The 25,534-nt window shown below is 41.7% G+C and overlaps 1 protein-coding gene across 1 annotated transcript in view; it reads left to right on the forward strand.

The window, feature by feature from the left end:
- scube1 (signal peptide, CUB domain, EGF-like 1) overlaps positions 1-25,534 on the forward strand; it is a 647,001-nt gene that overhangs the window by 192,312 nt on the left and 429,155 nt on the right. The window contains exons 9-18 of the mRNA XM_050036052.1: positions 2,182-2,304; positions 10,164-10,280; positions 16,162-16,284; positions 16,392-16,511; positions 18,923-19,021; positions 20,582-20,698; positions 20,858-21,016; positions 21,402-21,605; positions 21,725-21,886; positions 22,968-23,135. Coding sequence (XP_049892009.1) covers positions 2,182-2,304; positions 10,164-10,280; positions 16,162-16,284; positions 16,392-16,511; positions 18,923-19,021; positions 20,582-20,698; positions 20,858-21,016; positions 21,402-21,605; positions 21,725-21,886; positions 22,968-23,135 — 1,392 coding nt within the window. The remainder of the gene's footprint in view (positions 1-2,181; positions 2,305-10,163; positions 10,281-16,161; positions 16,285-16,391; positions 16,512-18,922; positions 19,022-20,581; positions 20,699-20,857; positions 21,017-21,401; positions 21,606-21,724; positions 21,887-22,967; positions 23,136-25,534) is intronic.

The raw sequence follows: 25,534 nt of genomic DNA on the forward strand, positions 1-25,534 counted from the left end.
GCCTTTTGGCACGAAACTGTCACTGTGCCAAGCTGGATCTGTCGACACCTCCCCCTGCTGCGCCGCCACACCCATCTCAGCGCACCTCGGTCTGCCAAACTACCAAACTGAGCGCACCTCGGGTTGCGCTGCTCGAAACTAGCTCTGCGCGGGGTTTGCCACCCTGTGCCACCCTGCGCCGCACCAGGAAACTAGAGCCCAATATGTTTTTGGGTTGTCATTATCTGTCACAATCTTGGCACACAATGATGAACTGATTAGATTTTGGTGGTCATAGCTCAAAGGTCAAGGTCACTATGACCTTGTCTGTCTCATTCTTGTGAACATGATATTTCAAGAACACCACTCGGGAATTTCATCAGATTTGGCACAAATGTCCACTTGGACTTAATGATTAACTGATAAGATTTTATTGTCAAAGGTCAATGTCAGTGGTGGGAATTTCCTGAAATTTGGCACAAATTTGGACTCAACAATGAACTGATCACATTTTGGTGGTCAAAGTTGAAGATCACTGTGACCCTGCATTCATCATATTCTTGTCAACATGATATCTTAAGAACACCTTGAGGGAATTTCTTCAAATTTGGCACAAGCATCCACTTTAAGTCAAAAATAAACTGATTCAAATTTGGTGGTCAAAGGTCAAGATCACTGTGACCTTGAAGATGTCTTCTTGTGATTCTTGTGACTGCAATATCTCAAGATGGACATGAGGGAGTTTCCTCAAATTTGGCCCAAACGTTCATATGGATTAAGAAATAAGATGATTAGGATTTGGTGGCCAAAGGTCAAGGTCGCTGTGACCTCACAAAACATGTTTTTGGCCATAACTCAAGAATTTGTATGCTAATTATGATTAAAAATCACACACAAAAGTCTGATAGGATAAAATAATGAAATGATCCAAAAGGTCAAAATTCAACTTTCCATAATGTTATGCAAAAACACTTTTCTGGCCATGACTCAACGTCACATCTCAGGAGCAGAAGGAGAAACCTTTGGTCAGATACTGACACTAATCTTAAAACTGCTCTGATTTTATTGAGCTTCTATGCTGTGTTTACATGCAACATATGAAATGTGTTGTAAGTAAATGTTTTGTAGTTTCATTCAGTTTTTCCTTATCCGCTGCGAGGGTCATAAGGACAGAGGGATGTCGTATGCTGTAAAGCCCTGTGAGGCAAATTGTGATTTGTGATATTGGGCTTTATAAATAAAATTGAATTGAATTGAATTCAGTGTTAGCTTTGCTCATAACAGATATAAAGAGGAGACAGCCAGCCCTTTTATTGGTCATCACCCACCATCCAAAAGGGAGAGAGATGAATGGATTTCTCACTGATACTCTCTGTCTCTCCCAGCAGCCAGACTCCATTAGTTCCAGGTAACTAGCGTATCATGGGATGAAATGGTCGGATCCCTATGAACAAGCCCCGAGCTAAACCTCCAAAGATTGATCCATGCTGTCTGCTGGAGCCCTGTTAAACAAGCATAGAATTAAATGTACCATTCCAGTACACACACCATGATGAAACACTGCACCTTATTTGGAAAAGTCAATAAAAAGATTAAAGGACAGAGAGAGAAACTAACCCATAAAATCACAGTGAATATGATGAAATGAGTCAACAAAGTCTGCATTTTACAGACAATAGAAGTATATCAGCTGCTGCCATTATTGAAATTTCTTCATAGTCTTCTACAGTCGTATCTTGCTTGAATTATGCTACACTGCCTTTACAATCTGTGGTAGTACTGCTCCATTTTGTCCACATCCACAAGCTTTCTGGAAACATGCACAAAAATGGACAAAATAGATGCAGAGTATGGACAGAAGACTCAGTTTTCATATATAACGTTTAGCATAAATGAGTCCTTACTCTTATTACATTCTAGCTTTATGTCCTCTGCATTCTATTCATTTTCTCTTTTGAGCTGCAACACAAGACTCTGTGTTTTCATAGCATAAGTTCAGTCGGCAGATGCTAAACATGAAACATAATGACAACTTCCACAACTTTAAAGAACAAACCGAGTTGTAATTGTTGCATAATCACCATTTAGGGCTGTCATTTGAACATTACTCTGCTTGCTGTGCCACATCAACTGCACTTGAAAAGTGAACCAGGTGGACTAATCATGACTTGAGGTTTGACACTTTTTATCTCTTCCTCCCAGACATCGACGAATGCCAGGAGAACAACGGAGGCTGCGATCACTTCTGCCGGAATACAGTGGGCTCATTTGAATGCAGCTGCCAGAAAGGCCACAAACTGCTCACTGATGAACGCACATGCCAAGGTCAGTGAGTGACAGCTGTCAATCACACAGAAGCTCACTCTGTCATCAGTCTTGCTGTCAGGCTCAGGGTTTCACTCAGCAGTCAGCTCGAAATACACCCAGAGGCTAGGGCTGGGCATCTTATTGTATGATATGCTGATATGAGACTAAATATTGTCTTAGATTTTTGTAATATCATAACTGTTGTCTTTTCCTGGTTTGAGTGGCTGCATTACAGTAAAGTGATGTAACTACGTGAACTTCCCAGACTGTTCTAGCTGTTCTGCTATTTGCCCTTCCCCATTTAGTCATTATATCCACATTACTGATGACTATCAAAATCTCATTGTGTAATTTCGTAAAAGCACCAATAGTCTATCCTACAACAGTCACAATATTGATATTGAGGTATTTGTTCCAAAAATATAGTGGTTTCTCATTTCTGCATATTACCCAGGCCTACCAGAGGCAATCATTTAGAATTTTGAGTCTGTTTGGTTTTACTTGACAAAAGTCAAAGACAGGGGCTTCGGTGGCTTAGTGGATAGAGCAGGCGCCCCATGTACAAGGCAGTTGCCGCAGCGGCCCGGGTTCAACTCCATCCTGTGGCCCTTTGCTGAATGTCATTCCCTCTCTCTCTCCCCCTTCACGCTTAACTTTCCTATCAATTAAAAGCAAAAATATCTTAAAAGTCAAAGACAGTTACTGTTGTATCAGGGAATGTAAGATTACGTTGGACATCAGGGGATAGTGAGTAGATATAATTGCAGAATGTTACCCGCCCTCTACCAACATGATCAGCCCCCCTCGCTCCTTGGCCCGGAAGTAGAAGTCCCGCCAAAACTGCTAAGTTAGCGATTTGCTAGCTATGAAGTATTACGTTGAGGTTACGGTAAGGGTAAGGGTAATGGAAAAGCTACATCTCGTTACTTATGTTAATGCTAAGTTAGTGATTAGCTAATTGTTGTATACTCCGCTTTCTTTAGTATAACAACTATTAATGAGGAAACAGGAGACCCCGTGGAACTTGCCAACAGGTGTGTATTCAGTTTCTTTTACATCAGAGCAGGACAGTGTACCAGTTCTTACACATTGCACTGGAGGGCGTAACGGTAGCTCTAAAGGGACAAACTTAGGCTGTAAATATATAACATATCCTTCTCCCTTTACTTTAGAACAGAGGTCTTCAACGTTTTTCAGGCCAAGGACCCCCAAACTGATGGAGAGATGGAGCAGGGACCCCTTACTATATACAGTATATTGTATAATAAATTGTGTTTTATATTAAACTGGGCCTAGTACCATATATAAACGTACCTTGTTATTGTGCATTCAATACTAAGCTATTCAGATAATACACAGGTTCATGTATTCATGTTTTTATTTTAAACATGTGCAAGGTACAGTGAGTAGGGTGGCCTTGCCACTGCCATTTATAAACATATCTTGTCAACTGATACCTATGCCAATATCAACACTGTCTGTCAGTTGCATGATAATCAAGCATGCAAGCTATTCAAGGCTATTACAATTTCAACTGGGCCGGATTTTTAAAAAATTTTTTAGCATATAGACAGACAGACAGACAGACAGACAGACAGACAGACAGACAGACAGAGTGACATTAACAATATCTATCAACACACACAATCTCTTAGGTCAGATACACAGGACAGTTTTATACAGTCTATGGCAGCAACAGTCATGTTTGCAACAACAAAGTCAACATATAAACTCAATAATATCTCACTGGAAACAAATCTAACATGTCAATAAAATAAATATTCCTCCTTACATCACAGTACTGAGTGAAGAATGTAACATTATCTCAGCATGAAGACAAACGTCAGTATCAGTCATTTATCCTGCTCTCTGCCCCTCCTCTACTGAGGAGACTCACTGTCCGCAGGTCGGCTGTCTCAGGTACATTTTAAAGGCCCTGACACACCAAGCCAACGGTTGGCCGTCGGTCAAAGTCGGGCCGTTGGTGAGCGTCTGTCACCCTAGTTTTTGTGGTGTGTCCCGCACCATCGGCACTTTGGCGTCAGCGGCTTTTCGGCCGATTGAGCATGTTGAATCGGCAGCAGAGCTTGTCTGTGAGAGAGATCACTCTGATTGGCTGTTCAGGTTTTATTTCCTCGCCCCTGTAGCAAGTGAATCTGCCTGTAGTGAAACTGGGGCTAACCGGTGCTTCCTCCTCAGGCTCCACTTCACTCAGCTGCTCGACAGATCCGGTGCTTCTTGCCACTTTAACCTGAATAACAAACCGGGGCTAGCTGTGAGGCTAGCGGAGTGTTAGCCGCAGCATGACCAGAGGGAAGCACAGCCAGTTAGCTTCCCAGCTAGCTTCAGCTCTCCGTTTGGATCCAACCGGAGCACCGAGCCTGGTTTGTTATTCAGGTTAAAGTGGGAAGAAGCAGTGGGTTTGCTGTCAATCACATACCCCAAATACTCGACTGACGGTCGGGAAAAACTTACATTTGTCTTTCCGGGCTCTCAGACCATATTGTTCTAGTCTTTGCAGTGTTGCATTCAGGCTCCTTAAGTACGACTGCTCATCAGGTCCTGCGATGAGCAGGTCATCCAAATAGCACTGGACACCTGGGTGCCCACTCTGGATCTGGTCCATTGCTCTTTGTAAAGGTGCTGGAGCAGAGGTAATCCCAAAAGGGAGCCTCCAATAACTGTACAGACCCTTACGTGTCACTATGATCAGCAGTTCTTGTGACTGTGGGTCCACGTGTATCTGGAGGTATGCCTGAGATAAATCCATCTTACTATACTTCTGTCCTCCAGCCAAACCTAAAAAGAGGTAATCAGGGAGGGTAGCTGATACTGTTCTGCAGTCAAGACAGGGTTCACAGTGACTTTGAAATCACCACAAATTCCATCCCTTTTCATGACAGGAACAATGGGTGTAGCCCAGTCACTTGTGCTCACAGGTTCCAGTTCTCCACTCTCCACTAACCTGTCTAGTTCAGCCTCAGCCTTGGGTTTGATGGCATACAGAACAGGTCTAGCTTTTAGACACTTGGGTAAACTTCCTGGTTTTACTGTCAACTTAACTGATATGTCCTTCATGCTGCCAAGGTCTCCACCACTGGAACAGGCTCACCTGTGTAGGTCCTTAACTTCAACTTGGTTTTCCAAGGTGTGGCAGCTTTTCTTTGTAAACAGCCTCTGATACCATGGATACACGTGTGCAGGGTATTATGTAGGGCAGTGGTTCCCAACTGGTGGGTCACAGTCCAAGAGTGGGTCATGGGTCCATTCTGAATGGACTGCAAGTAACTTGTAAAAGTGTCAAGTTTGTAAAAAACACACTTTATTTAAAAGTACAGTGAATTTCTGGATCGACAAAATTACTTCACCAATGTATAGTGAATATGTTGAAACACCACATTTAAACAGTGCTGTGGTTAATATGTGGTTAGGTTGGGCACAAAAAACACTTCTTATGATTAGGATATGATTGTATTTGGCTAAAATACCAAGTTTTAATGGCACAATCCCTGCTGGAAACACACTTATGCCTCTGTTTAAAATAACGGCTTCTCACAGCACTTTCCTGGGAGGAAAGAACTGATGCCTTGGGAAAAAAAGAAATTGCTGTTTCTCCACTGTCCGAGTTAAAAAAAAATCAGTGACTGGTTACTAAGAAGCAACCATTTGGGGGCTAAAAGATGCTGGAAGAGGCAAACACAGAAAACAAGTAAGTATATATGTATATAGTTCCTTTAACAACTTCAGCTGAATGAAAATTGAAATGTGTGTAAATCCATAGCTGAGCATAAAAGCATAAACATTTAAATGCATGAATGAGAAAAGGTCAAGCATGCACAGTAACATAATGCTTAGCTTGTTGCAGCGGTGTAGCTGACATCCTTAGCTGGGTGTGTAGTGCACATGTAGAAGCCTCCTTGTGAACAGCGGTTATGTTTGTACGACCAAAGGCAGATTCCTGGTTACAAGTTGCAGCAAGTGAGACAGCAGAGCAGACAAAACCCAAAATGATTTTTATTAACAACAAAACCCTGAGGTGCTTCTGTCTTCGGCCCAAAACCACCAACAGTGCATACTACACGTGTGTGTCTATGTGTTGGATTAAGTGTGCGTCTTTAATAATGGGGTGTTGAGTGGTGTTAGCCACATCACAGCATCTGAGCCTATTTCTCACACACCTTTGCCACAGTAGCATGGCAGCCAATAGCTGCCAGGTTCATCCCATCCATTGACGTCTGGACTGTTGAGCTTCAACATGACCTTCAAATGAAATATCATGATTAATTTGTCAGCTCTTTCTGTGCCGCTGAGCTTCTCTAGAAAATAGCTCCCGATGGTACATGCCAGTGTTAGAGTATTTGCCAGAACTGGCTATGGCTAAACCAAAGCAGAACGATTAATCATTTACCAAAGATGCATAAGCAATTTCAACAGATGACTCTTTTTTCTTTAAACGTTTAGAAAGCTAGAATGTTGTCAGCAGGTAGATAAATGTCAGCAATCACTGTCAAAGCACTCCACCATGACCAAGGGTATCTCACAGAAACACACATAAGCCAAACCAGAAGCCAGCATTTCTTCTCTATATGTTCCTCTTCCATTAAACAGCTGTTGACATCTTCTGTGCGCCCGCATCACTTTGTGTAAATTCTGCTCATGGGCTTGCTCCAAACAGGCCAGCTATTCCTAAGTCCTCACATGAACAGATGCCTGGAATATTTACCGAACCAACATCCAGGCCTTAACAACTTCCTCCACATGACAAACTCCATTATAACATGTTGTATTTTTAGCCCCTGTAAAGCCCTGCGGAACAGCCTGAAATAAACCAGGTGAGCTTGAAACACTGGCTTCCATTCCTGATAGGTTAATAATATTTGGTGCTGGATGTGTATACATAAACACATGCACAGGCAGGCATGCACACTCACACACACAGACATTGACGTAACGGTGAATGTGAGCTGTCTTAGCCTCAGTCCAGTGAAGTTTTTCCGGATGGGTTTATTAGAATGAGCTCTTGTCCTAGTTTAGTGTGGAACTCATTTGTTTGTTTACTATACTGTCCACCGTGATTAATGGGATGGCTTCTTTGGTCCGTGGTGGGCAGCCTGTTTGTCCATAAATGAGTCATTAAGAACGCAATATCTATAAACCACTCATCCCGCTGACCTTTGGAAATAAACCTGTGTGCTCTCATTAGACCTTATTTAAACCATGACTGGATCAGTTCATAATTCCATTCATGTGTGTGGAAGCACCATCAGCAGGACACCAGCAGGTTTTCATCAGAATTGAGAGGCTGAAATGTTCAAGAATTTCTTAACTAATGCTGCACCACTGGTTTATCAAATGTTTTTGATCAATATGGAGACCATGTCAGTTGTTACACTGATTTGATCTGCACTGAATTATTAAAACTTTGAGCAGTATTTTTCAGATTATAATGTCACTAATACTTTTTTTGGGAGTAACAAGAACAGAAACACATGAGAGTCAGAAGAGACAGAAAAAAGAGTGGTTAAAATCAAAGTGACAGACCCTGAAGGTGCATTTACATCTGTAGTTTGGTTCATTTGGTTGCACCAGAGGAAAAACAAAAAGATACATTGTAGCATTTCAGTTTTGGTTCGGTTCTTGTTCACATTGACTTTTTGCAAACGAACCAAGAGGATTAAGACCCTTAGATCCAGCTTGACCCACACTAGGGAGTAAAAGTCAGGATATATCTGTTTGTTTGGTTAAAACGAACTCAGCTCCGTTTGCACAGTCAGCACAATTTGTTTAGGCTTGTTTGAAAGCTGTCAATCAAACCCTGGTGGGGACCAAACAACTGAACCAAGACCACTCGAAAAGGTGGGTCTTGGTCTGCTTCCCAACGGACTCTAGTGCGGTACCCACCACAGGATTTTATGATAGCAGATATGTGATTTTACCAACAGCTAAACCAATAATAAATCCGTCTGCTGATCGTAAAATCTGTCCAAGATCTCATAATTGATTCTGATAAAGGCCACGTACATTCTATAACCTGTTTTTGCTAATGCATACATGTAACCATGGTAATACATATGCACGTCAGTGAGGGTATTTTCCTTGATTAAAAGCTGTAAAACTGCTATTATTATATCCAACTCTGTGTGCTTTGTTTGTTAATTAAGTCCATGAAAATGTATGTCAGTGATCCCATAGTATTAAACCCCGAATCATTACTCATGCCTTCTTTTCATCCTGTCTCTGTTAGTCATTATTCATTCATGCATTAGCATAAATTGGTTATGGGATATACATGACCTTTATCAAGATCAGCTATGAGATCGTAGCCAAATTTCATAATCAGCAGATGGATTTATCATTGGTTTAGCTGTTGCTAAAATCACATATCTGATATCATAAAAATCCTGTGGTTGGTTCATTTTCTTTCACACCACAAAAGAACCGCACCAGAGTCTGTTTGGAAGCAGACCGAGACCCACCATTTAGAGTGGTCTCGGTTCGGGTGTTTAGTCTGCACCAGGGTTGAATTGACAGCTTTCACACCAGTGAACCATACTAACTACACAAACAGACCTGAGTTTTTTTTTAACCAAACCAAACCAAACAGGTGTGAAAGCACCCTCAGATATCCTGACCTCTAGTTCCTAGTATGGGTCAAGCTGAATCATACATTTCCCACAATTCAATCAATAACGTTATTATTAGGCATGTCTGTCGAACTCTCTTAATAACACAGGCTTTCTGTTATACACTTTAGCCACTAAACACATTATACAACTGTTTTCTCAGCATGATAATACCAACCATGATGGGTAAACTGACATTTTTATTTTATTTTAAGACTAGGTTGCAACCGAGTGTATTTCTACACCATGTATGAAATGCTGGGGGGCTTTTAATTTAAGACCGGAAGTTGTAGCATTAACTCAGTCACAGACTTTGCCCCACTGTTGTGGTCAAGCCCAAAAATTCATATATCTATCTTAAAATGAAGAACAATACAGTGAGGCACAGTCACACGGCAGAATGGAGCTGCTTTCTCTGAACCACTGATCATTTAATAGAACCCTCCCCTCTTCAGCTCGTGTAGGTGATGTGCGTCCCTGCGTGACTGGTGGAAATTGCACAACTTTCAGCAATCATCACAGCCAAGGTCCGCTGATAACAATAGTTTGTAAAACACCTATGGGCGCTGATTAATTGGTCAAACCAGTTAATTGGTTGTCCTCTAGTTAATGATTGTTAACAAGGTGGTGACACCTGTTCTGAAATTGTGACATGTAATAGTCAATAACGTTATCCATAAATTTTGAAGCCTGTGTGTCATACAGACACTACTATACCTCAAGCAAACTGATGAGGTGAGAAATTTGATTTAGTATGAATTCAGTTGGACCAACATGTTTACATGTATTTTAAAAGTCAAGTTTTAGTCAGACTTACACAATAAATCAATTTTTTCTTATGTCATGTAAATGGCCTATTCAGTTTGAAAGAGCAACAGCCAAAGGGGAAATCCCAACACTCGTGTCATCACTCAGTCCAACTAATGGTGTAACTTTATCACTTACTCATTAACTCTTCACTCACTCACTGACAGACTTTTGTATGTATCAGGCCTTGCATGCAGTGGTTCAACCAAATCTTAGAGGAGTTTTCCTTTAACATGTTTTAAAGGCCACTGAATGCTGGCTGCAAAAAGGCATCCCTAAATAAATGTGAATGGAAAATTATGAGTGAATGAACAAAATCAGCAAATGAAAGCTAATTCGATGATAATGTCTCTTGCAGTCACTCGTTTTACTGGTATTTCCCATTGTTTCCATTGCATAAAGAGCCAGTAATTCTCACCAGTCACGTGTCTCCTTGCTCTCCCTCAGACATTGACGAATGCTCCTTTGAGAGAACCTGTGACCACACCTGCATCAACTACCCCGGCAGCTTCGAGTGCCTGTGCAACAAGGGATACATCCTGTACGGCCTCACTCACTGTGGAGGTGAGTGTGCTCAGATCTGTCCCACTGCCCCGAGTCATGGGAGAAATACCTGAAACTGGCCTGGAACCAACTGTTTGACACAGCTCAAATGTATCAAATGCGTGTGTGTGTGTGTGTGTGTGTGTGTGTGTGTGTGTGCGCGTGCGCACACGCTCCCAATGTGTGATGGTTTGTCTGCTTGTCTGTGTGTATTATGTGTGTACTGCCACACACCTGTTGCTCCGTCAGTACATACAGTTGTGACTCCTGTTGTTGTTTGACTTCTGTCACTGATGAAAAGGTGGAGTGAGTGTGATCCTAGCAGCTGGATCAACAGATACACTCAGTGGCCACTTAATTAGGTCTGCCTTATCTGAAACTAATGCAGTCTAATACAACAGTCCTGCAATGAAGGTTCTAGTGTTCAGTTTGTGTTCAAAAGAGTTTTAGAGAGGTGTTGGGGGGGGGGGGGGGGCTGCTCACTATATCCTTTATCATTTTTGACGTTATCGTGATGTCAACTTGAGCGATAAACACATCACAAAATATTGTGATATTGTACCTGGGGATTTTTTTAGTTAGTTTAAGGAAAAGAGGGGGAAATGGGTCCGGGATAATTCGTAATTCATTTGTAATTCAAAAACCAAAAAACGGCAAACCATTTTTGGTGTCAGAATCAAATAACGAAAAACCAATCAACCAATTTTGTTTTTTGCCGATTCGTTTCATCGTTATTCCTTTTTGGATTGAACAATGAACAGGTCTGCGGACACTCAGCCAATTTGTTTTCCTGTTTGGAACCAAAAACGGAAGTCACGTGTTTTTTTCCTTTTTTTCATATTAAACCAAAAACGAAAAACAAAATCATGTAATGTATTCCTTTTTTGTTACCAAATGAAAAACCAGAAAACCAAATTCAAAAGGCTGTGCAATTTTGTTTTTGCAAAAAAAAATGAATTTCTCATTTGGGACAGACAGTAGCGTGGTGGACAGACAGGAAGCAGAAGTGAAGTGTATAAACGTCAAAATAAAATCCAAGAGGATAGAATGGCCATTCTATTAAAAATGTAACACCCATCATTATGCAAGCAAAGAATCTAATAAAATAAATAAATAGGCCTACATATGCTATGCATATGAAATATATTTTATCCAAAAAATGTGTGATATATTATTTAGTTGCGTAGTGTGAATTAATAGCCTAATTAATTACATATGTGGAAATAGCCTGTGTCGTCCTTCCCAAACAGTCACAGAAGTGACAAGCAGAAGTTCCCATGTGTTACCAAACTGCTGTTGACCATTTCACATACAGATGTTACTGATTTCATTGCCACGGCCACAGTGAAAGGGGTGAAATAATTGATCCAGGAGTAGCTGCAGTGCGCAACAGCAACCAGCAGGTGGCACATGTGAGCAGTTGAGATACAGGGCACTAGTTCCGCAGACTGGGCGCGGCGGGGGCGCAGTGCACCTGTGCTTCGCCAACTGGGTGTGGCCAGGCGGATTTTGCAAGTTTGGCACACCGTGCGCCCTGGCGCAGCTACTCCTCTTTCCCACCTCCGTCCCTCCTACCTGCGCAAGTCGGAAAGAGGGAGGAGAGAAGGCGTGGAGTGGGTTTTACACACATCACACCAATCAAATGAGCCCCTCGCCCTTAAATGTGCTGCGCGAAGGTGTAATGAGAGTTTACTCAATTCGCCATGGCAGAAGAGAGCAGCAGCGTCAGACGGCCAAACTTCTCCCAGGAGGAAACTGATGTTTTGGTCCGGGAGGTCCAAACTTGCAGTGTCCGAATATACGGAACTGCGAGCAGACCTCCACGGGCTGATGATGCAAAGGTAGCCTGGGAGGAGGTCACCACAATTGTAAATCAATGTTGCGTTTCTCTCGTGCGCGCGCGCTCTCTCTCTTTCTCTCTCGCAGTCTCACTCTGTTTCTTTTCTTTTGACTTTTCTAAGATGACATGCTGAATATATACTCCCTATCTGATGCTGTGGCTGTTTGTGGTTGGCTGAGAGGGATGTGAACTCATTAGTTTGCAGCTGTGTTAATCAAATCAGGTTGGGTTTCCATTACGCGTGCCAAACGTGCCAAACGGTGCCAATCCCCTTTGATCTGACATCAGATGTGACGGGACAGTCGATATAGAGATACATTTATGTGCTGATTGCAGATAGTTGCATTGAATAGTGGTTTTTTGGGTATTTATTGCATCGTTAATGTGCCTGATATTCTGGAAACCTGCCTGTGAGGTTTTGGTGACGTGTGCGCACTGTCCGCCGGTCAGCCAAACTTCGGCTTACACCGGCTGCACTCCGCCTGCGCTGACAGTAGACCTGGTTTCAGCTGGCGAGCTTTTAGCGCACCTTCGGCGAAGCCTTTTGGCACGAAACTGTCACTGCGCCAAGCTGGATCTGTCGGCACCTCCCCCTGCTGCGCCGCCACAGCCACCTCAGCCACTTCAGCACACCTCGGTCTGTCAAACTACCAAACTGAGCGCGCCTCGGGTTGCGCTGCTCGAAACTAGCTCTGCACGGGGTTCGCCACCCTGCGCTGCGCCGGGAAACTAGAGCCCACAGCTTCCAACTGAAAACTGTTTGAGAATTAGCTGTTATATTTTCTGCCGGACCTGTACAGTCTACTAACTTGTTACACAGTCTTAATTTCATAAAGGACATTTATATTATGATATTTAAACCAACCATCGGTATTATGAAACATGGAATTAAACTTTTAGCTTCTGAAGTATTTTATTTAGGCAGCTCTGGTGGAGCTCAGGATTTATCAGGAGGACGCTGCTTTACTCAAACAAATTTCACTGTATGAACCTGAACTGTGTGTGACCTTTTGGATGTGTAGAAGAACACACAACATTAATTAACATTAGATCCTGACACATTAGAGCCAGATAATTAATGAAGTCAGGCTGCTGTGTCTCGTGCGTAAATGCGCACAGCGTCTCTCTCAATGGGGAGACGCACTTATCGTTTCTGCTGCGGCCGCATCTCTGCAGGTATTTAATAAACTCAAAACGTTTTTTTGGGAGGGGGTGTTCAGCAACCCTGCACCTCCAACTGAAATCACGTTCTCACGGATATGGGTATGGTATGGATCGTTTTCTAGATAGAACAATGTGAGGAAAATATGCAAGCTCACCTCCCCGGAGTCTGTGCAGGGTTTCAGGACTGATGACAGTATGAAGACTACTGGCCCCAGTCAATTCAATTACATTCAGTTCAAATGTGCTTTATTGCAACAAGCAACAGTGAAACTTAATACATTGCATCAATTAAAACAAGAATAGCACAGTTATCACATAAAAGTTGAACTTAAATACATTTTCCAGACCATCAAAACATCACATAATTAAAAAAAAATTATGTCATTAAACAACTGACATCATTTCTTAATAGAAGCAATTTAGCATTGTATGCAATTTGGCTTTAGAGCAAATCATTCCACCGAAACTGCTACCTTGCACTTAATAGAACAAATTAAATCAAGACTTGATAAAGGAGGAGTAGTTTTTGCTGTATTTTTAGATCTGCGTAAAGCAATCGATACAGTTAATCATGATATTTTAATATCGAAACACTCTAAATTTAACTTCTCATCTAGAGCACTGGCATGGATGTCTTCATATTTATCTAATAGGATACAATGTGTTAAAGTTGGTGAAACACTGTCCAGTAACATGAAGTGCACAATGATGTTCCACAAGGGTTAGTGTTAGGTCCCCTATTATTTAGCCTATATATTAATGATCTCCCTCAACAGTGTCGTGATGGAGAACTGCAAATGTATGTGTGACATATAGGGTATTTATGTGTATCTGCCCGCTCAATTGTGACATTAATTTCTGCATATGATATCGATTTTGTATCTTTGTGGATACCGCAGATGCCCCTCATTCAATTTAATGCATAACTGATTTTAAGGCACGAGAGCAAATCTGGGTATATAAATGGTTGGTTCTTCAGTTGGCAGTTATACCTTGAGTTTGGTGGTGGCTTTGACACTAGCGCGCGATGCGTTCTTTCCACTCGTAGTCCAGTCGGGCATCTCAAGTTTATCCCTTAATAAACGTTCCACAAAAGCAATCGTTGACGGAGGGTCATTTTCAGATCCCTCTTTGACGCCATGTATTATAATATTTTCTCTTCTGGACCGTCCCTCCAGGTCCGTCAGCTTGGCATTCATTTCGATATGCAGTTTGAGCATCTCTGTTACTGCTTCCTCATTATCTTGTATTCGGGTTTCAGCATCCATAATCCTTTTTTCCGCCTCTTCCACTCTCTTGTTTGTTTTAATTATTTCATCTTTGATTCCCTTCAGCTGCGCACAGTTATCTTTCCTGAATTCCCTTAGTTCTCTAAGTATAAGGTCCAGGCTCGCGTTGCTAGCTTGTTCCCCTCCGTCTGTTAGCATGTCGATATCCTCTATGCCGCTGCTAGCAGGTGAAGTCTGGTCGACTCCATCTCCCTCGTGTAACTTGCACTGCATAGATATCTTACTGTTTTATCCTCTTGGCATCTTGAAGCCCTCAGTCTTATTTCTTACTCTTGCAAAAATCTTTGTGTCATTACAGGCTGTTTTTAACTCAAACGTTGGGGCACATTCTCCTATGCTGCCATCTTCTAGCTTGCCAAACCGGAAGTCCTCAGTAAAATATTTCAATGAAATTAACCTTTTTTAATTCATTTTTAAGATCGGCTACCCTGCTCACTGCTGTGGGTGTGTGTTTTGGGCCAACGCTGGCTGCTCATCGTCTGACGAAGAGCATACAATTCGAAACGTACGTCACGGTGCGATAAATTATTCTTTTCTGCAAAGAGTCTGGCACTGTTGCGAGTCATTCATCCTTTTTTCATCTACGACTATCAACTCAGCACCTGCCCTCCCACGGTGAGATGTGTGTGTCTTTTGTTTGATTTTCTGTATTGTTACACCCCTAGTTGTCACATGAGTGTCCATGTCTTTTGAATGTAGTAAACTTAAGTAGAATAAGCTCACTCCAGTTCTATCTGACACTTCAGGCTGGATACAGTTTTTGAGGGATTCAAATGAAAGTAAAAGTGCAAAGACCAACCCCATTCTCGCTTAAAATGTAATCCATCATTTGGTGCTTTTTGAATTCATTTCAGTGTTCAATTTGTTCAATGAGAAAGTCGTGGAGATCATTTCTTTTTCATTTTTTTTTAATTCAACAAGCAATTTGTTATTTTTTAGCACCACACTGAAAGCAGCCTCTATATCAGTTTATCGCAAGTAATACTGTTATCACAATATTCATTGTTGTTGCATATCATATATTTACCTAAATATATATTTAATATATTGTGTAGCCGCAGTGTTGATTTAACTGTATTATAATTTTAGAGGCTGCAGATTGTGCTGCTGCTGCTGCAGTTTACATAAAGTGGGGATTCTCTTATTTAGCCTATGCTTATTGATATAAAAGTCGTGAACAAAATAATATAAATACCTCTCAGTTTAACGCCATACAATTCATTGCCACAAACTGCAGCCTTCAAAATGCGCATACAGTTGAATCAACAGCTCTCTAAAACAGCTTCAACACAAACTGAACATTAGAACCTAAATGAAGGAGGATTTACTGCAGGACTCTAGCTGAGTCTACACTGAGTGCACAATAATTCACTTATTTGTATCGTGACAATTCACAAAACATTTCACTTGTAGCTTTGTGGGAATGCTCTGAACACTCCATGAGTGATGTGATGTAAAGGTATGTGGAGACTGGTAAACCCATTTACAAAATCACACGTGCCTATAAACAGGATCTCTTGTCCACCCTAATATGTCTAATAATGGTTACTATAATGTGGTATCATATACTCTCACACTGACTGAAGTGTTATCTGTGGTTGTATCTCAGACATCGATGAGTGCAGCATCAGCAATGGGAGCTGTGAGTACGGCTGCATAAACACCCAAGGAAGCTACGAGTGTGTGTGTCCACCTGGACAGAAACTCCACTGGAACAAGAAAGATTGCATCGGTAACCACCAACTGCGTGTGTGTGTTTGTCAGCAGGCCTGAACACAGGTACACATGTGTGTGTGTCCAGGTAGTTTTCATGGTGATGTGACTCTCTGTGTTCCTCAGAGGCGGTGAAGTGTCTGCCCAATGGGAAGCCGGCGCCCCGAGCCCAACTGACATGCACCAAGAGCGGAGGGGCAGAGGTCTGCTCGCTCTCCTGCCCCTCCAACGCCCTCTTCCTTGCAGGTACACACACACACACACACACTCCAACGCCCTCTTCCTTGCAGGTACACACACACACACACACACACACACGCACGCTCATGCACACATACACACACACACACACACACACACACACAAAGGAAAAAAATTAAAATGTTAATTTTTGGATTTTTATTTCATCTTAGCATTGTTCTCAGTTTTTTTTCATTTATCAAACTATTTAATGTAGGTTCATCAGAAAAGTTTTTTCAAAATGACAGACTCCCATCCTCCCTACACATGAAATGTACTTGCTGTGTATCCTCTGTATTAAACAATCAAAAAACTATAAGTATTGTAAAGTGCCAATTGCAATACTCAGAGCTCAATTGCTCATTCTGTCAAGTTGCTCTAGGGATTGTAATTTGGGACTTTTTGACTTTTTTTATGCCTCCACATGGGCAACAGCCATGGTTGAAGGCATTATGTTTTCCGGTTGTCTGTCTGTCCTTCCCCTTCTCGTGAAAATGATATCTCAAGAATGCTTTGAGGGAACTTCTCCATATTTGCACAAATGTCCAATTGTACTCAAGAAGATCTGATTAGATTTTGGTAGCTGAAGTCAAAGATCAAGGTTACTGTGATCTCTTATGTTGCATTCTTGTGAATGTGATATCTTAAGAACACCTCAAGAAAATTTCTTCAAATTTGGCACAAATGTCCATGTAGAATCAACAATGAACTGACTAGATTTTGGTGGTCAAAGGTCAAGGTCAGTGTGACCTTGCATTTGTTTTTAATTTTTGCTAATGCGATCTCTCAAGAACACCTGGAGGAAATGTCCACTTTGAGTCAAGGATGGACTGATTTGAGAATTTGGTGGTCGAAGGTCAAGGTCACTGTGACCTCACAAAATATGATTTTGGCCATAACTCAAGAATTACATTAAGAGATACATTAATTATGACAAAATTCCTCACAAAATGATGAAGCAATGAAAATGTATATCCAAAGGGTCAAAGGTCAACTTCAGTGTGGCATCATAATGTTCTGCAAAAACACTTTATTCAACATCGTATCTCAGGAACAGAAGGGGAGACATTTGGTCAGATACTGAATTGGTGACGCTAATCTTGGGTGTCCACCTTGAAACTGTGCTGATTGTGTAGCTCTTCTGTGCTGGCTAGGGGAAGATGTGGATGTAAACTGTGAGAGAGAGAGGTCACTGCACCTTTGCTTTGATTGTTTGCCTCTCTCTCATAGTCTTGACCCTTTTCTACTCTTTTTTGCATTTGTACATTCATATTTGTGACCTTGATATTTTGACCAGGATTGGGACCCTGTAAGGAGATTACTTTAGATGGAAAAAGGAGAGATTATTTTTCTTTGTGGAATGTGGAACTATGTTACTTTATTTCAGTAAAAATACACTACACTCATTTATAGTGTGGAGGAAAAATCACACATTGTGCATTTAAGTTTGAGATCCAGTGAATGAAATTCATTCTTCTCCTGTATATAACTGTAAAATATGTTGTTGGAGGTGTCATGCTGCACACGCTGCTTCCCTCTAGTGGTGAGAGCTTGCAGTCACAGCTCTCTGTACCATCCTTTTCTCTCGATGCAACTGATGCTGGATTAAGGCGTTCATGCTCTTTATTGCTGTATTGACTCCTCGGGGTGCTCTCCACTCAGACTGATGTGTTTTTCTCTCTGCAAGGTTTTCTTGGCGTCTCCTGTCGCAGCACTTTGGCTGCCACCCCGGCCTCTCCTCCTGCGATAGTACTTAACACACATCTGTAAATCGATTACATCCTTTGATCACGCCTTTTTTTCCACAGCGAGGGCCTCACTTGGTTTAACTTGGCTGCCATGGTGTGAGAATGATGGATAGTTCTCAGGCATGGAGTGAAATATTTGTTTTTCTGTCTTTTTGGAGTGTGTCTTAATTTTCAGGGGCAGGAGCCATGTAAATTCCTGTGGCTTAATGCAGTCCGGATTCTTATTTAATCATCTTGCTTTTATGACCTCTGAAGACTTCATCCCTCATTTCCTACTTGAAATGCGTCTTTGTGTGTTTGCGTAGATCAAGACAGAAAGACAGGATTCATAGATCTTTCATTCAAGCTTTAATTTCTCAGTAGGAGTTTAAGGTCACATGGCAGCAGAGTTTCCTCTGGGCTGTCTGTCTCGTTCCTGAATACAGGAAAGTAAGGTCATACAACATTTATAAAATTCCTTTTAATCCTCACAAGTGTGCGTGTCCCAGCCCAGCGCCAAGTGAAACACACTGGCTTCCATACCATACCCACAACTCAGAAAGACCCGGTCACACAGTCCTTCAGACGAAATCAAAACTCTCAGCTCCCCTAACCTCTCATCAGCATGTCTGATTTCTCTTTCCTCATTCTGATCTAATGTGTGTGTGTGTGTGTGTGTGTTTCTAACAGACTCAGAGAACAGCTACACACTGAGCTGTGGGGTGCCCGTCCAGCCTGGTAAAGCTCCCCAGAAGAGGAATGCCACCACTGCTTTACCCACCTGTGCTGGTACAGTAGATAATAATAAAATAATAATAAATTAATTTTATATAGCGCCTTTCAAGAAACCCAAGGTCGCTTCACAATTGCTAACAACCACAAAATCACACAGACAACCACAAAATCACATGACATGAACAAACAGAAAACACAACTAGCTGATGAAAGCCAGCAGGAAAAGGTGCCTCTTTAGCTGAGATTTAAAAGAGTCCAGAGTTGGTGCCTGGCGAATCTCCAGCAGAAGCGAGTTCCAGAGGGTGGGTGCTGCCACACTGAAGGCCCTGCTCCCAAAGGTTTGCCTTCTAGTACGAGGAATTGAAAGGAGGCCCAAGTCCACAGATCGCAGGTTCCGGGACGGGTGGTGACAAACACTGTTACCATCACTCCAAATAGTCCCCATTAAAGGTTATATTAAAATCATTAGAATATATCTGATAAGTAATACATTTAGAAAATAAACATGCTCATGGTAAACTAAAAGATGAAGTGATATTATGAGAAATATTAAGGCAGCAGATGGGTGGACATGGGGCTGATATGAATGTTATACTGAGGTGTAATGAAGTCAAATACAGACTTCAGTGTCTTAGCAAAAGGAAGGATCATGTAGATTCATCCTTAAGTGATTTAACAGTTCACTGATGGTCACTTTGTTTGTGTTGCAGTAATCAGATATTATGTTCATTGACAAAAAGCCTGCTGGCTTCATTTTATGCCTCAGCGCTGTACACATCACACAGAGGCCACGAGGAGAGTGGAGGGAAAGTGGGCGGGGGAGGAGTGGGGGATTGAAATGGAACACAACTGCCCTTGTTGACTTCTAGTTCAACTATCATGGATCGACTGCCAGCTGTAGGCTTAGCTATTGCTTTTACAAGGCATCTTCAGCCTAGTATTATGCTGGATCACAGGAAAGTACTGAGAAGTAATGATGACTGATTAATTACTTCTCAGTATTTTCCTGTGATAGTTAAACAGTATGTGGGAGGTTTTCTACAAGTTGCGTTCTGCTCGTCCCTCTCCTACGCACCTGTTTGGAAATAGATGTGCGAATTAGTCCTTTGCTCTGTTTGTGATCTGTATCATGATTATCATAAATGCTACGGGTTAATGATATCTTAAAGAAAGCATGCTATCTGAAAAGTACAACGATCTCAGTGATATTGACTGCAGTTAGTTCTATGACGATTTTCAGTAAAATATCAAGTTATCAATGAGTTTTTCTGAAGAAACTATCTGCTAATAGACCTGTGAACCTATCCAGATGTAAGCTCTGAGTAAGCTCAGAGTGGTCAGTGAGGCTACTGTAGGTGATTTATGAGATCTCTGAACAGACATATTGTTCTGGATGAAAAAAAAATAGCAAATGTTACCTAAAGTCAACCAAAGTGTAAGAACCCAAACTAAACTGTTGACACCACACATCCAAATAGTTTCATTTGAAAAAAAAACCTAACTCAGGTTAAGGGATCAGAAACAGTCATCATAAGAAAGGATACAAATTAATACAAATGTTCTTTACATTATAATGATTCATCTTTTGTTTCTTTTTGCTGTGTATAAATGAAGACACACTGGCCCCACCCATCAAACAGAAGGCCAGGTTTAAGATCAAAGATGCCAAGTGTCACCTGAGACCTCGCAACAAAGAGAAGCACAGAGATTCATCCAAGCAGAATCTGCAGGGTAAACAGCCTGGACTGGATTACCCTCCTTTTACACACACTACTGTTTTTTCATCTTAAATCCTTAAGTAATACATATTGTGATCTTTATCCTTTATGTTCTAATTCTTCTTCTCCATCTCCTCCTCCTCATTCTTCACCTGTGTTTTTTCCCTGGAAGGAGGCCAGTTCCCTTGCACTGACGACTGCCAGGTGACTTTTGTCAACCTCAAGTGCGACTCGTCTAAGAAGCGCAGACGAGGACGCAAATCTCCTTCCAAAGAGGTTTCCCACATCACAGCTGAGTTTGAGATGGAGATGAAGGAGGAGGAGGCCTCGGGTGGGATGTTCTTTCTTGCCTCTTTGGTCTAACTGCACTCGTAATAAAATACTCAACATTCAGACAGTGCAAAGAAAATTACCAGATATTACCTACAAACTGAGTATATCTGACATAATATCTTAAGATATGAATTCATACCTTCTAAAAATCAAACTGGAGGATTAGGGGTCAAAGTTAACCTAACTGTACCCCCAACCCTGCTATAGAAAGTTTTTTATGGTACCAAACCATAAGCAAAATATAATATGATGAACATATAATAGAAACAAGAGACATTATCAAAATTTGGTCTTTAAATGAATAGAAAAGCATTCAGTAGAAGGGAAACAATTTGTCTTCTACTGGAGGTTGTATTTTTGCTAAACACCAATTTTTACCTCAGACTCGTGTAATGTGGACTGTGTGCGGGAAAGGATGAAGCAGAAGCTGCAGAGCGCCATGCGGACACTCAGGAAGTCCATCAACAAGCAGCAGTTCTACATCCAGTTCTCTGGGACCGAGTACGAGGTAGCCCAGAAACCTTCCAAGGTACCAGAGGGAGCTGAGTCCTGCAGCACGGGACAAGTTTTCCGAGATGGAAAATGTGGTAAGTTTGCCGTTCAAGTCATTGTCCTTTGGTGTCATAATGTCTCTACCCTGTTGCAGTGAGAAAGATTAAAAGGAGCCACAGAAAGTATTCCTTAAAACCTGTGTCTTCCTCCTCAGTGAGCTGTGGCGTGGGGACATTCTACAGCGGGGAGCAGGAGCAGTGTGTCCAGTGTCCACCTGGTACGTACCAGGACACGGTGGGTCAGCTGTCCTGCGAGCCATGTCCCAGCACTGAAGGACAGGGCATTGCTGGGGCCAAGAACGTGTCTCAGTGTGGAGGTAAGTCACCATCCAATCACCACAGTCAAATTTCCTTGGGGCAAGAAAGGTGTGCAGGAAAAGAGTTAAAGGCGCTGTATGTAAGAATGTGGCCAAAACGGTTACTGCACTCAAATTCAAAATATTGCCGCGAGTCGTGTCCGCCCCCCCTCCCCTACAGATTCGAGGTTGCTGGACAGCGGCACGCTGGAGACTGATTTGTTTGCCCACGGGCGGCTGCCGTGGCAGGGCCGTGTCGCCACATCCTTTATCTTAGGTTTTCCAGCGGACCGTTCGAGCAAGTCCGGCTTCTCTGCTGCTAACACTGCTGCCAGGATACAGCGGAGGAGGAGCCGGCACCTAATGCTATGTACCGGGACATTGCTAACGCTACTGCCGGGATACAGCTGAGGAGGAGCCGGCTGCTAATGCTATGTACCGGGACACTGCTAACGCTGCTGCCGGGATACAGCTGAGGAGGAGCCGGCTGCTAATGCTATCTACTGGGACACTGCTAATGCTGCTTGCTGTGCTGCTGTAGCTCAGTCGTAACTGTAACTGATGCTGAGACTCTACTGACTGCGTGACTGGTAGATGGTGGTGGGTGGTGCAACAGGCCAAAACACAAATTCAAAACATAAACATGATTTGCGGACTGTAAAAATGTTTTTTAAATGCGAATATTCTGGCTGCACTATTGTTGTCCGTGAGATTAGTATGTTATATGAACATTATTCCTTAGTCTCTGTGACATATTAGGATGATTTTACAACTATTTGCTTTAGATTTCTTACATATAGCTCCTTTAAGACACACAATATGCATGTATTAATATGTTGGATTGGCACCATCTAGTGGCCGTTGATGTGAACTGAATCTGAGCTGCAGCCACAAAAGAGCACCACAGACCTGTGTTAACATTCAGTCACTGAGCTCAGGAAGAGATTCACTAGCTGATCCTACACTGATAAACTCTCTGACATTGTGCAATTCATAGAGAACTTCAAACTGTTGAAGTCTGAAGAGACAAAAGCTACAGATTGATGACAATGATAAGAAAGAGAAAACACAGACAGGTGATGTCCTTGTGTCCTTCCCTCAGGTCAGTGTCCAGCGGGTCACTTCTCTGCTGACGGCTTCCGTCCATGCCAGCCCTGTCCCCTGGGCTCCTACCAGCCAGAACCAGGCCGTGTCCTCTGCTTCCCCTGTGGAGGAGGTCTCATGACCAAGTATGAAGGATCAATGTCCTTCAGGGACTGTGAGGCCAAAGGTGAGGTTCTGTGTCTGTGTGTGTCAGACACCATGTGTCTCTATATGTCTGCTGCATGTGTGTTTATACAGGATTCTTATGTGTTATAATAGTGTTATAATAGTGTTATAATAGGATAAGTCTTGGTCTCAGGCCCAAGACCATTAATTGAAGGTCTCAGTCGCGTCTCAAATTGACCACATTTTTACTCGGTCTTGTCTCAGAAATAAGGACATAGGATTTTAGGACTTAGGCCCACAACTGTGGAGACATCCCTAAATTGCCTGTGCAAAAACAGCAGTGTCAAATAAAGATGGTGAAGTTGATGTCAGATACATGTTTTTATTTGGTATCTTTAATATGATAGTAGCCAGTTTGCTCTATAAAAATCTTTTCTGCTGAAATTTCAAGGAGACATCCATGATGCCTAGAGGATAAATCCTAATGTCACTGGTGATCTTCTGACTTTTTCTCTAACTCCATCATCAGGTCAAATTTTTAATTCAACTGGGTGTTATGACCACATACCTGTATATTGTGTATAGTGCTAATTATCATATGTTAGCATAAAGATGGTGAACATGTTAAATATTATACCTTGTAACCATCAGCATGTTAGCACGTAGCATGCCTGTAGTAGAATCTAAGTCTTGTTTGATATTTTATAGCCTGCATGACTTTCTCCTGTGTAACTGGAGCTTTTTATCTGCCACTTTCTAACTGTGTATGTGTGTATACAGGCATTTGTAATGCCACAAGCCATTTGTCAGCAGTTTCATTGTTAATGCTATCATAAAGTAGTGCTCCGTTCAGATGTGTATGACATGGCAATTTGCACATGTGATACATAGTTTAGTGTTTTGTTTATATGCCTGCTCTGTTATCAAGGCAGGAATAATATCACAGCTGTCTGATGTATCTTGTAGATGGCCAGCTGTTAATCTTCATTCATTTTACACTGTGTGTACACTGGCTGCCTCCTGTTCAGAATTATTATAGGTTTGAAGTTTTATAGTTTTTATTTATTTTTATTTATTTTTTTTGTTTGTCTTTTATTGGGGAGTTTATAGTAGCCGGCATCTGCATCTTGCTGCCACCTTCTATAACTACATCAAGATGTCAGCCTTGGCTCATGGGAGAAGTTTTCCTTGTAGACTTTTTCCAAGAAAGCTCCCTCTGATAGAAATCTATTCTTTTTAACCCAAGCCACGACTTTTTTTCCTAACCTTAACCAAGAGATCCCTTTGTGGTAGAAAGCCTTCGAGAAAATTTCTCCCAGCTGCTCAGTTAAATTTTCCCAGTGGGCACTTGTGGTATTGCAGCAGGAAAAAAAATCCCTTGTGGCCCAAAAAGCATTTTCCCCATAGGCCACCATTGTAAGACATGTCTGTAAAAATCTGTGACATCATGATAATGAAAAGTCCATAAGTCGAGCAGGCGGGGCCAGTGGGAGAAACACTACTGCACATATTCAGTGGTACGCAAACTGCAAAAGTAAATCCATAAGCTAAAAATTTTTTATGGCATATGTGCCAGGTAAGCAACTCCACTGTAATGAATTGTTGTCATGTTGAGGTCCGATATCTAGTTGTTATCAAACGCAATGGACGTCACCCACTAGTATGTGGACAGCCATTTTGAAGCCTTAAGTTAGGCATTTTGGCCAAATTTTTTGGAGCCAGAAGTGACCATACTTGGAGAAGAAGGTGGAGGTAACCCTATTGCTAGCTGCTAGCTTGGTTAGCATGGTGCATTTACAGCTATGGCTGACTGTGATAATGCTAATGTTCATTTTTGTTAAGGAAAAAAAAAAAAAAACTAAATGTAGCTATCTTTAGAGGGTCTTTTAGTAGAAGCAAACACTGAAAAATACTTTTTTAGGCAACCATAATGTTTAATGAACTGAAAAAAAAGCTGAAATAGTGACAGCTATGGCTATGCCTATACTCTGAATCTGGAGATATGCCATGATTATGTTATTTGGACAAAAGGCTGAAGGTCACCCTAATGCTAGCTGCTAGCTTGGTTAGAATGGTGAGTTTACAGCTGTGCTGAATTGTGCTCATGCTAATGAAAATTTTTGCAAAAAAAATAAAATAAAATAAGATTTAAAAAAAAAACAGGCTAAAAACCATTTAAACAAAATTAACTAACCGTAAAAACTGAACATCTGACTCCTTGGGGGTCTTTGAGGGCAACCAAACACTTAACAAGCCTTTTTTTTAGGTGACCAAAATGTTACAATGAACTTTTATGAACTGAAAACACGCAAAATAGCAAAAGCTATGTCTACACCTATACTCTGTGAATCTGGGGTTATGCCATGGTTGCGTTACCTAACCAACGTTGTTGACGATGTGGCAAATTGTCAATAAATGGCACACACCTGTCACTCAAAGAGACCACACCCTTAATTATTC

This window comes from Epinephelus moara, chromosome 23 (genome assembly GCF_006386435.1).
Source record: "Epinephelus moara isolate mb chromosome 23, YSFRI_EMoa_1.0, whole genome shotgun sequence".
Taxonomy (NCBI): domain Eukaryota; kingdom Metazoa; phylum Chordata; class Actinopteri; order Perciformes; family Serranidae; genus Epinephelus; species Epinephelus moara.